Source organism: Ostrea edulis, chromosome 5 (assembly GCF_947568905.1).
Source record: "Ostrea edulis chromosome 5, xbOstEdul1.1, whole genome shotgun sequence".
In the NCBI taxonomy this organism is placed as follows: Eukaryota; Metazoa; Mollusca; class Bivalvia; order Ostreida; family Ostreidae; genus Ostrea; species Ostrea edulis.
The window spans coordinates 42141348-42154567 of NC_079168.1; the positions used below are offsets into that span (position 1 = coordinate 42141348).

General features: G+C 35.4%; 1 protein-coding gene across 1 annotated transcript in view; it reads right to left on the reverse strand.

Annotated features, from left to right (window-relative positions):
* LOC125652300 (muscle-specific protein 300 kDa-like) overlaps positions 1–13220 on the reverse strand; it is a 133522-nt gene that overhangs the window by 30233 nt on the left and 90069 nt on the right. The window contains exons 65-75 of the mRNA XM_056166081.1: positions 12825–12989; positions 11277–11600; positions 10286–10438; positions 8943–9107; positions 6184–6510; positions 4715–4867; positions 4105–4269; positions 3006–3332; positions 2569–2874; positions 1354–1680; positions 697–849 (exon numbers count right to left, since the gene is read on the reverse strand). Coding sequence (XP_056022056.1) covers positions 697–849; positions 1354–1680; positions 2569–2874; positions 3006–3332; positions 4105–4269; positions 4715–4867; positions 6184–6510; positions 8943–9107; positions 10286–10438; positions 11277–11600; positions 12825–12989 — 2565 coding nt within the window. The remainder of the gene's footprint in view (positions 1–696; positions 850–1353; positions 1681–2568; positions 2875–3005; positions 3333–4104; positions 4270–4714; positions 4868–6183; positions 6511–8942; positions 9108–10285; positions 10439–11276; positions 11601–12824; positions 12990–13220) is intronic.

Genomic DNA, 13220 nt, shown 5'->3' on the forward strand with positions numbered 1-13220 from the left:
AGTAATGCCATAAAAATTTTCTTGCCATACAGCTCGCAACATCCTACAGAATTTTGAGTGCCTTAATGATGGTTTAGTCAGTAGCAAATCAACACGAGTGATAGTTTAATAACAAGGTGAAAATATCGAACAGTGATCAATTTCATAACTCCTATAGGGAATACGAAATTACTAGTAACAATAAGTTACAATACTGAATACTTCCTGCTATAATGTTTGGATTGGAATAAATCCGACTCATCTTCTATGTTATATGGAACATTTTACGAAGAACGAGCCCGATTTGTATAATAATTGTACATCAGTACTTTTTATTTTATGAATCAACTTATGGAAACAGTGCAGTAAATATTCAATGTGTATACTGTATCACATGACTATGTTTCCCCAATATATATGTTATTAACACCAGAATTTGCTTTCTCTTCCTCTCATTCGACATGTTGAGCACACTGAAATTATCATGAAATACTCTCAATACAACTATAAGGTTGATGTCAATAGTTGACAGTCTCTTTCATTTATGCTTCTATTCAAACAAATTTGAATCCCCTTATGCAAGGGTACTTTGTGCCAAGTTTGCTTGAAATTGGCTAAAGTATAGAAGTTGAATATGTAAAAAGTTAATGAGAATGGACATACTTTGATCAGAAATGCTCTCTTCAAAATATGACTTAAAAGAAGCTAAAAACATACCTTTGCTTGAGATACTAATCCTTGGTACTTGGCTGAAAGTTGCATCATATTGTTAGTGACTCTAGGATCGGTGCTCCGCTGACACACTGCATCGCTACGTTCTTTCACATTCTCAAGTTTCATCTTCTTCTTCAAAATTTCATCAAAGATATTCTAAAATATAAACAACATATGTGAGGTTCTTTATGAATGGGAATTGATCCAGAGTTTCCCATAAGGCACACCAAAGACAGTGCAACATTTAGAAGTCACTCTAAATTGTCAAACTGTATGTGAGGGAGGTATTTCCAACTTCTTTACCTACTGCAGACCTATTCAATTATCAAATCTGAAAAAGCGTCCTTTTCTCCAATTTGAAAAAAAAAAAAAACCAAAAAAATTTACTTCATCATGTAAAGTACCAACTTCAGATGTAGTAGTGTGAGTCAGAAAAATGTCATATGGCTGTCTTATTCTAACAATGCTAAACACAAAATTTTGTTAAAAATTGGTCCATTATTAATTTAGAAGAAGTTGAAAATCTTACCACAAGACGATGGACAAAACTATCTGAGGTGTCAGTGTATAACTCAATCCAAAGTAATGCAACACACATCACATAACAAAAATCAGTCAATACACATTATTATTGATAAAATAAAAATCAGTCTGCCTTACTTCACCCTCAAGTAGTTGCTGCTGTTTCCGCTGTTCATCAGGCTTGTTTTCCATCAATCCTTTTAAGCGTGCATCCATTTTGTCTATCCACTGTACAAATCTATGGTACTCTTCATCCAAATCTTCCCAGTTTCCAATGCAAGAATCCAGGTTAGCTTCCATCTCATTAACAGAGGAGGCAAATGTGTTCCAGTCTTCTTTCAGGTTTTGTATTTCCTTCAAGATGGCTTCCTGCCCACGAGGCGCTGTAGTAGACATGACACGCTCCCCTTGCTGGGTAGCATTGTTCACCATATCCTGGCCTTGTCTCATTTCTCCTTTAAAGTCCTACATCAAATTTACATGACATTATTATTCATATGAAAATATTTTATGATAATTTCAGCATCATGTACCGGTAATTATGGTATTAATCAATTTGCATTAGACCTGTCCTTATGAAAATACAGCATACTGTTAAACTATAATTTGTTTTCGTTAAAAATAAATGTCTTCCCACCTCCCTAAATTGAAAGTGCCCCGTCTCCTTAATGTACTGCATGGTATGGAGGAGAAAGCATGAGCAGGAACATAAAAATTATGAACTGCACTTTAGGCATTGAGAAAAAACATGTAGAAAATATTCAACATTGATGTAACCAATGATATTGTTCTATAAGATATAAAAATTGTTATGCTGAAATACTCTCTACCATTAGCTATTGTTTATAGGACACATCACATGTTACTAATTTTTTTAAATTCTTTTAAACTTTAGCCCACATTATATAAGTAAATTTTCAAAGGAGTTTTCTTGTTCAGCGGTTCTTTAGTAAGATTTTTTTTTAAACACTCTACTCAATTTCAGAATGATCTGCCTTTGAAATGGGGCTTAAACATGTATTCCTTCTATCAACAGATATTTCGTAGCAAGTTTGGTTGAAATTAGCCCAGTGGTTTTGGAGAAAAGGTTTAAAATGTAAAAAGCTTATATTTGACAGTTGATCATAACAGCTCACTGGTGAGCTAATACAACATCATTTCAAAGAAAATGGTTGTTTAAATCATAATAGCTGGTGTTGTTGACCAATTTCAATACATGTGATTTAAATGGAAACTTCAAAACTTCTGATTTTATAATGTGAGACTTTATAACAGTCCTCGAGTTTTGTTCTAAATATGTGATGCAAGTGGATGAAACATGAATCATGAAGAATTCATAAATATGGAATAAACCTTGAGTTGTTGAAGTCTATCTTGTAAGATCTTCTTGTCTCCTGAGTAATCACTAAGTCTTTGCAGTCTATGTCGATTATTAGCTAGCCAGTCCAGGCAAGCAATGTAAGCTCGTCTGTATTCTTCGTGTCCTTGAACTTGCTCATCAAAGCGTCCAACCATTTCTCTGGCTAAACCACCAAGTCTTGCGAATCGAGATTTCAGATCTGCTACCAGACTGCGAGGTCTTGTGTCTTTTAACTGATCTGCCTTTTCTTCTAACTTGTCCAAACTGTCTTGATGGGAAGCAATATCACCTTGTATGGCCTAGAATTTAGTTTCAGTAACTCATGATTATGCTCCAGTATAAAATTTTTGTGATGGCTGCAAACAAATTCATAAATCTGAGCTTCTCTATAACAAATCATTATATCAAAACTCTACCAAATTGAACTTACTTTATACTTTTCTAGGCTGGATCTTTTTTCTGGAAGGTCCACTCTCAGCTCAGGATCAACTTTAAGTTTGGCTTCCACTTCTGTCATCCACAGCAAAAATTGTTCATAAAAGCGATCAAAGTCTCCCCACTGAGACAGGGCTGATTCTAGATTGCGTTTGCCCTGTGACACATCAGTGAGTAGATTTTCGTACTCAGACTTTGCCGTTTCTGTTTCTTGACGAATCATTTGAAATCCCCTCTGGCTGGTGTTAGGTAAAGTTCTCTCTGAACTCTCTAGCAGACTTCGAAGATACCCATGCCCTTGGTCTAATGCTGCCTGTAAATCCTGCAAATTAAATAGAAAACTATTTATTTAAATCTATTCAATTTCAAAATATTGGCAAGACATCTATTGTGCTCCAAGATACCATCTGGTTGAAACAATTAATCATCATCTCATGAAGAACAACTCAAAGGTGAAGTTTAAGAAGAAATGGCTCAAAAGGACAGAAAATACAGGTGACTCTCGATAACTCCAAGTCCAAGGGACCTTGATAAAACTTCGAGAGATCAAGAGTTCGAGAGATTCGAGTCAAATCTGGAAATTAAAGGTCCAACCATTATGTACTGTTGTAAAAACTCAATAATGTTATATATTCTCTGTATGATACTTTGTTAAACATAGTTTATTGAGAAACTCAATAGGATTGGGCAACAGGCATAGCCTAAGTAGGCCCTCTCCCTTGTCAAAGCTGTGAGAGGAGTTGGATACACAAAGTAGGCTTAAAAAATGACAAAGATCAACTACATCATGTACCTAAGTTTTTAAAATAAAGAATACTCAATGCATCTTGACATGCAGCATGAATATATTATGGTATTGGGTATGTTATGTGGTAACTATTGTGGCTCCTTTGCTAGTTACACAAGTACGACGGAGAGCATATTTAAAGGCAAACACTTGTGTGCTGTTAATACTGTCTTATGACAGCATCTAGTTTTATTTGTATTTTCATGAAATGACAGATGGATGGAGATTAACAGTGTATCAAAATTTTCCATAGAAAGTGGAAGTACAACAATTAAAATGAATGTATCATTTGAATCCTCACACTGACCATGATTTTGCTGAGTTTTCCTCCAACATCATCTTTTGTTCCTGATAAGTCATGAACATTTCTTAATGTCTGCTGTGTCTCTGCTAGCCATGTTTGGAAGTCCATGTAGTTCTGGTTGTAGTTCAGGTGATTTTCATAAAATATCTCCAGATTTTTCACAATGTCCTACAATATTCACACAATCATTCAATACAAACAATTCATGGACTTTACAGTCTGTCTCTCTCTCTGACAAAAAACAAACTAATGTAGATATTAAATCAATGGCCAGTATATTCTGAGAAATATTTTTCAAAAAGGGCCACTCTTCCCACCTTCCTCATACAGAGATCTTACTGGAATACTAATAGTGAATCAAATACACAGTAAATCATGCTTACAACGAATTCCCGCTTATTGCAAAGTTGTATTTATTCCCCCATGAGAAGAAAATAATTTTGTTTGGTTATTATACAATTATTTCATGCCTATTTGGGAAACAGTTAAAACTATTGTCCCGAGGTAGTGGCAAAGACCCGGGTAACTGCTGTCAGAGGCCGTAGGCTGAGGACCACAGTTTCCCCGGGTCTTCGCCACTACAGAGGGGATAACATGATAATTAACGACAAACCTTCGACATGTTGATAACACTGTGGTATCTGGTTGTCAGTTGAGTAATTGCATGAGATGTTTTAGCATCAGCATTGGTTTGAAGGAGAGCTTGGGCTCTTTCATTAACTCGATCCAATGAGCTTTGATGTGAAAGGACCTCCTCCATATAATTCTGAAATCATAATAAAGTCCTTGTCTAATTGTGTATACATAAGAAAAAACCCACAAACACCAAGTTAAATCTGCTATTTGACACAACACATGTTCATACATAGGTGTGGTTCCTGTACAGGTCTTATAACAAGTTTACAATGCACTGGTTTACAATCACATCAGAAGCTTGGAGCACCTATACAACTGGTTTCATATTTCAAATTATCTGCAAATTTTATGGCTTCTAATTGGTTGTGGTGTGAACAAACTTAAATATCAACTACATAGAGATGCTTCAACAAATAAAATCCTTATACAGTCTACTCCTGATACTCCAGAAATAAAGTTTGTGGATGTTGCAGGATAACTTCCTCAGTCTCGAAATGTTGTTTTGAAATTTCAATACCGTGGAGGTTATCCTACATCATCCATGAAAACAAGAACTTTATTTCTATTCTACTACGACTCAGAAATATACAGCCGATTGTTTACCTATACAGCTATGAGTTAGTTCACTGAGACATCATGACAGATTCTGAAATGAATTAGATTGTAGGGTATACTATACCTAATTTGAAAAATATTTTAAGTATTTAGTTTGATGTTGTCGCCCCATCCAGACCTTAAAGGTCATTGTGCAAACAAATCTGAATCCTCATCACCACATGAGGATGTTTGCATATTCATTTGACAAATCATACCCTTGTGGTTCCTAAGAAAAACTTGAACTCCCATTATGTCCTAGTCATGGCCCCCAGGATTTCGTAGTTTGAAGAAACTCGAATCTTCATTATTTTCTGATTCTGTGTTTGAACCCCTCTCCCTCTTAATCTTCTTTCAACAAGGATGCTATTAACCATTTTTGGCTGAAATTTCCTTGTGGATCCCAGATGTGAAAAGTTTACTAAAGACAATATACTTTGATCATAAAAGTTAATTTGAACTTTCAGCTTAGATAAGAAAATAACTTCAACAAGGTTATCTATGCTATTCAATTCCTCGATGAAAGACATAAGCTCAACTACTGGTGACCTAAACAGTCACCTATAGATGGACCATTACTGCCGCCAGGCCGGAGATAATGCAGAATTTCTGTGACTACTGTCTGGCCGGAGATAACAAAGAATTTCTGTGACTACTGTCTGGCCTGAGATAACACAGAATTTCTGTGACTACTGTCAGGCCGGAGATAACACAGAATTTCTGTGACTACTGTCAGGCCTGAGATAACGCAGAATTTCTGTGACTACTGTCAGGCCGGAGATAACGCAGAATTTCTGTGACTACTGCCAGGCCGGAGATAACGCAGAATTTCTGTGATAATATGTGACTTACTTGGTATTGTTCCCAGTGCTTTTTCTTCTCCTCCAAGTTATTCTTCAGATCCAGGTCAGACCTAAGGAAAGTTTCTGTCTTTTTCAGCCAGCTGTTGAATTGATTGTAACTGTCTTCAAACTCATTCCAGCGACTAAGACATCTTTCCAGATCATCTTGAGCCTCTGTAAGCATTGAGCGATACTCCTCGTAATCCCTCTTCATCACTCCTAACTCCATGCGTATTTTTGTCTGCCCAGATGGAGAAGTGGTAGACAGAGTATTCTCCCCTGCCTTTGTAGCATCGTTCAGTCTCTGGGTACCTTCTCCCATGTCTGCTGCAAGGGTCTATAATACAGAGGAAACACTTAAAGCTAGAAGTCACATGATCATAATACACTGACCCTCTATCGATTCTATGTAAAGTTCACAACATAATGTAGCTATTAGCCATTGACATAAAAATCATGTGCTGCTCAACTATCTGCCAGGGCCTTAGGCATGAAAATGTTTACATAAAAGGAATGAAATAAAAGTGTCTTCTCACCATAGACTCATAAACATGACAAATAAAATGTAAAATTGATAATAAGAAAAGAGGAGTTACTTTCTATGCATTTAATTTCAAATTTCTTTATGTAAAAGTAGTATCTAGTATTTGCAGCTTTACTGTTGATTTCAAAGTTACAAAGAATTTTGTTTAGAGTAATCTCAGCATCTTAATGCAACCTCTGGACTTACAAAATAACTATTGCAATTGCCTTCACAAGTCATTTGATAACTACATACTAAAGTAGGACTCTCAGAGTTGATGCTCAACTTTCTTTTAAATTCTACCACAAATGTTGCTGTGAATGTTTTTGTGTTTTTAGCCAAGTGAGCATTCACAGCATTTTGCAACAAGCAGACTCAGTGACAGTTAATAGGGATGTTGTTCACTCCAGTATAAATTAGTGTTCATGACAATGGAGTATTTCAAAAGGAAGTGCACAAGACAATCTGGGGCCACAATGCTCATCTGAACCACCTTGGCATAAATTCTAACTACAATTTGTCATAAGACAGTAATCCTGCACGCAAGTGTTTGCCTTTATATATACTCCCTGTCCTACTTGTGTAACTAGCAAAGAACCATGTAATAACATATAATATACCCTATACCATATATCTATTCTTGCTGCATATATCATGATACATTGAGTATGCAGTAGGTCAAGTGCCCTAGGGTCATCTCAAACCCTAACACAATTGAGGTCCTGACCCCTAAACCATATATATTCCTGCTGCACATATCAAAATGCATTGAGTATTCTGATGGGCAAGTGATCCTTGGTCATCCCAACCCCACTATTTTTTTAATGTTCAATATCTTTAAAATGGTTAAGATTCCATTAAAGCAAATATATTCTTGTTGCAGGTGACACAATGCACTGAGTACCAGGTTTTTTTGGTCGTTGTTTTTCACCCCATTTGCCTCTCAAGGTGGAAAAGAAAATTCTAAAAAACTTATTGCACATCTAAAGGACACCACCAATCATCTTCCAAGAGACGATTTAGCTACAGCATAAAATGCAAGAGGCATTCTGGAAACTAGATTTCTCTATAGAAAAATGATTTCAACCCCAATTGGCCCCCAGTGTGAAGATCAAAATTCTGAAACCTTATTGCACATCTATAGGACAACACCAGTTACATTCCAAAGGTAATTTGGCTACTGCATGAAAAGTAAGAGGAGTTCTGAGAACCGGGAGTTTTTGGAAAAAAACACACACACCAAAAACTCCCCCCAAAAACATAGTTTTCTTTATCCCCATTTGGCCCCCAGGATGAAAATAAGAACTCTGAAAATATCAACTGGACACCACCAATCATCATTCAAAAAATGATTTGGCTACTGCATAAAATGTAAGAGGGGTTCTGAAAACCAAAGTTCTTTTTTAGAAACAAGAGGCCCACAAGCCTTATTAGTCACCTGATTATCAATTGAATAACTTGCCTGGTTCAATCACTAGCCCCAAGGGATATAAAATCTAGAAAACATTCCTGCTCTGCATATCTAAGCTAAATTAAAGTCTTATATTCAGCAACAGTATAAAACAAGATGTGTTCTTCAAAGATAAATGCCCTCGATATTGCCTATACTGGTGAAAGATTTTGTATCAGATATGCAACATTAACAAGATAAAAATTATTTGGACCCGTCCTATAGTCAAAACCCTGGGTTGCGAAATTCACAATTTCAGTACATCCTTTTCCTAAGTATGCATTTAGTTTTTATATCTTGTCAGTAAACTTAAAGAAGTCTTTCAAATAATAAAGGCAATAAGCAATATAATAATTTTGGCCCCACCCTTGAACCAAAACCTTTACCCCGGGGATCATGAAATTTACAATTATGGTAAAGGACTGCCTATTCCTATTCTATTTAGTTTCAATTCAGTATCAATAGCATTAAAGATGCTTTTAAATGTTTACACAAACATTATATATATCAAGACAGATCACAATAGGTCAGCTGTGCATTACTGAGGTGTCCTAGAATGATTTTTGGCAGACGACAGACAGCCTTTGATTAGTGAACCCACTGGAACCTCTGTTCTGGGTCAGGGTCAACTGAGTTAAAAATGGAACAAAATCCAACAAAACAATCCTCACCTTTGACATTCTGCACATCTATAAATCACAGGGCTTAACAGATACAAATAGAAGCTTTCACATTCTTTTAAATGACAAACACTGTTATGACTTATTCTGATGACATGCCGGTATATCTAAAGTACCTTAGCTCTTTCAATCTTCGTCATGATAGTTGACTTTTCTCCAAATGTGTCTGAGCAGGTTGCCAGTTTTTCACGTGCTGCTCTCAACCAATGAACAAAACTGTTACAAGAGTCATGGTAAGCCTGATGTTGAGCAACACAGCGCTCCAATTTTGAGAGCATATCCTAAAATACAAATAAATGGACTATACTTTACATATCAAGAAAATCATTGAAACCTGATAAACATTACCTCGTAGTCCTGTTAAACTTCCTCTGAAATTAATTTCAGTCTCAAAATCACATTAACTATAGAGAATGGATAAAATTTCAAGAATTTTTCATCTTGTGGTTTAGATAAAACTCATCTTAACTAGTCAAGAGTTTTCACATAACTGAAAACCCTTGGCTAACGAAGATGGACAAAACTATAATCAATAATAGTTAGATCAAAATTTACTAAGGAAAACCCAGTTTTTACTATTTTTACAGACACATTTATCTGGTTTTATGAGAAAACATGTCACTGAATTTTTTTTTTCAAAACACATTTATGGACTAATACGTCTTAAAAATAGAAGCATTCAAGCTTACCCAGTGGCTAGAATTGCACTCCTATATCTGCCATTTATCACCATACACACTTAAACAACACCTTTAATGCTTATCAATATTTAAGAATTCCAAAGAACTATATAAATCAAATTTGATCTGAAATTTTTTTCTAATTCAAAGGAGAAATGGTGTAGAAATTTGAGAAAAATAGGGGGGGGGGGGACATTCAAAAAAGCACGTCCCAGTAATTTTCTCATTAACTCGGGTTTGAGAGCCTTTCAACTGACATCAAAATATACAAACCATCATTAAATCATAGCCTACTAATAGTTTAGTAGGCTATAATGCTACAACTAGTAATGTGACGACCGCCACTATTATGACATTGAGTTTCTGATGTTACATATTTCAATCATGTGATTGATGCCCTGCCCATCCTTAAATCAAACAAAAACTATAGGAGGAGTAGCATTTCCAAATTGTTTATAGACAAGAAACAGAAGATACTGTATATGGGGAAATGACTGCGGTGGTTTTAATTTTGCTATGTTCGCGGTCGGGGATTTTCCCCGCGAAATTTAAACAACTGCAATGATTTTGCAAGTGTGACACAATAAGTTTTGAACAGTTACCAGTAATCAAAATAAAATTTGAATTCCGCAAAAATAAAACTACAGTATTGCAATTAGACCAATATGAAAAACCGCAAACTTTTAGCACCGCGAAATTAAAACCACTTACAGTACATATTGCAATCAATCTTCAACAAATACAGCTTATATGATTGAATCATTGCTATAAATACTAACCATGGCCTGGTCTTTGATGGTCTGGTATTTTGTCAGAATCTGTGATGTGTCTGATGTGGCCTTGCTAATCGGGCTTTTCGTGGCCAAATCCTCTGCCTTTGCCCTCACTGATTCTATCATTGGTTCATATGATACAACATCCTGATAAACTCCCTGTAATAATGACTTCATAAACAAAAAGCTACTGGAAATATAACAATCAAAGTATCAAACAATATAATTTTTTTCTTTTAATTAGTAAGCCTAAACTATAAATTTTTAAAATTTTAACTTTTATACTGTATCAGGGAAATTTCCAGTTATTTCCTTTGCAATTACGAATTTTCATTGCGTACATATGATACACCCTCCACGGAAAATCTAAGTTGATGATCGTATGTTTTTTTTCCATTGATTTTAACTCATTAATGCATACTTTGCCTTGTATCAAAATTTTGAATAAAATCTCTATTGTAGAAATGAATTAGGTCCTTCCGGTGTTTCATTTCACAAAAATTTTATTTGATGGTTTGTTAAAACACCTCTCATGAAGTGTGATTTCAACATAGAGTGATAGAAGCTCTCATTTATTTTATATGAATATTTTGTGATTTTTTTCTGGAATGATAAAAAGGGTGTTTTGTTTGCAAATATGAGATTTTAGAGTCCAAAATTTCACTGTGATTTGATGCATGGTATGAATATGATAAGCATGCCTAAAAGACTCAGATAGCCATTTTAATTCCTTAAATGCAAAAATATTTATAAAAATAAATATCAAATGTACGAAGTTGTAGGACCCTGGAGCTCACGGTTTGGTCTGTATCCTGCCTACAAGGTTTTCCTACTAAGTGATACTATAACTTTGACCTTCAGAAAAAATAGGCAAGAGCTTATAGTTCATTTTGCATTTTGCCTACAAGGTCCAGGCAGATGTACAGACAGACGGACTACACCATACCATAATGTGTCCCATCTTTGACGGGTGTATTAAAACAAGGTAATGTTTAACCTTAAGTCTCTGAAGCTCAGACTTCTTTTCTCCAAGATCAGCCTTAGGTTCAGTTTCTCGTAGCCTCTTCTCCATGTCTCTCAGCCACTTCTGAATTTTCTCGTAACTGTGACTGTAGTCGGACCACTGTAGCAGACAGGATTCTAACATGACTTTGGTGTCCATTACTTCTGAAATCATGGTATCCCATTCTTGTTGTAATTGTTGCAACTCTTTCCTGATCATTTCTCGACCTTCCATTGAGGTATTGCTCATAGTCTTTTCTCCCCAAGTATTGGCAGTATGAATTTGGAGCTGTCCTTCTTCTTTTATAACAACAAACTCCTGTAATAATAAATTTTATATGTACAATATTTACAGTCATCATAATATAAAAAAAAAACAAGATGTCCATGGGCCACACCACTCATCTGACCCATGCAAAATATCAAATAGTCAGAGCATGGTGTGAATAAACTTGAATCTAATTTGGCAAATTACATCTTGTTGTTGTTGATAGTTTTCAAGAAATTTTCCATATATTCCTATGTAGAACATGGAATCCCATTGTTGCCAAGCCCTAAATGAAGGGGTGATGATGAAAACAAAATGAATCTATACTACAAGAGGATGATTGCTTATCTATACGATATACAAAACCCTAGTGGTTCTTGAGAAATTTTTAGAAACATCTTTCCTAATAATGGCCTAGCCAAAAAACCCAAGGGTCAAGATTTCTTGCTTTACTTTTCCCATTTGAGGGGGGGGGGTGGTCTATAATTCCTGTGCAAAAATTTAAAACCCTGCAAAGACCCCAGAAGTCACGGTGAAGATGCTTGCACATTGATATGACATACCAGATAATGTACCACCCTGGTTTTTCTGAAAAACATTTTTAATGAATTTTCCAATACGCATGTAGTTCCTTGGAAAATTTTAAACCCCAGTTAAGGCCTAGCCAAATCCCAGGAGTTCAGGTGTGAACAAATTTGAATCTAGACCACACGAGGATGCTTGCACATTTATTTGACATATTGTACTTAGTGGTATTTGAGAAGATGATGTTTTAAAGAATTTTCTTAGATATTCCAAAGTAATCTATTGAATCCATACTTTGGTTCCCAACACCACACATTTACACTAAATAGGTCATAGAGACCCAACCTAGTAATCCAACTCTAACAGAAAAGATAAGAATTTCAAAAGTTTGGCAGAGGTTTCTATACTTATTACTATGCACTAAATTTTATTGTTTAATGTACAGGAGTCATAAAGATTTACCAAAAAAAACCTTATTTTAACTATATCAATCATAAAGCTCCAACCCAGCCAAAGAACCCATGACATGAATTCACAATTTTAGCATTGTCTATTCTCTTAATCAGTCAGTTTGATGCTGCATGACAAGTTTGGTAAAAACTGGTCCAGTAATATTTGATACAAAAACAAAAATGTTCAAATACCAATGTATGAAGACTGTCAATGAAGCAAACACAGATCCTTGTATAAATAAAAAAAGAGACAGAATATCTCTATTGTCCATTAGCAGTAACTCCATAGACATCATACCTGTAGTTTCTCCAATTGTGTCTGTATTTTGTGTCTGTCTCCAGTGGTGTCTGCACAGACAGACAGATGCTCTTTGTTAGTTTGAAGCCATCTTGCAGCATCACTGTATGCTTCTGCATACTGTTGGTGATCCAGTGCATGCTGTTCATAACGCTTCATCAAGTCCTACATGTTTTAAAAGAAAAAAAAAAAGAGTATGTACCTATTAAATGCACCATTACCCTATGTGAAATGTTGACAAACCATTATTTTAAGTTTTTCATTGCTAGAGTGCTTAGTGGAGGGAAATGGGTTGAGTTAAGTTGCTCTTTACACTAACCCATTTGAATGAGTGAAAAGAAAATAATTCACAAAACATCAAATTTTGAAATTTTACGTTAACAAAGAATTTCTTCT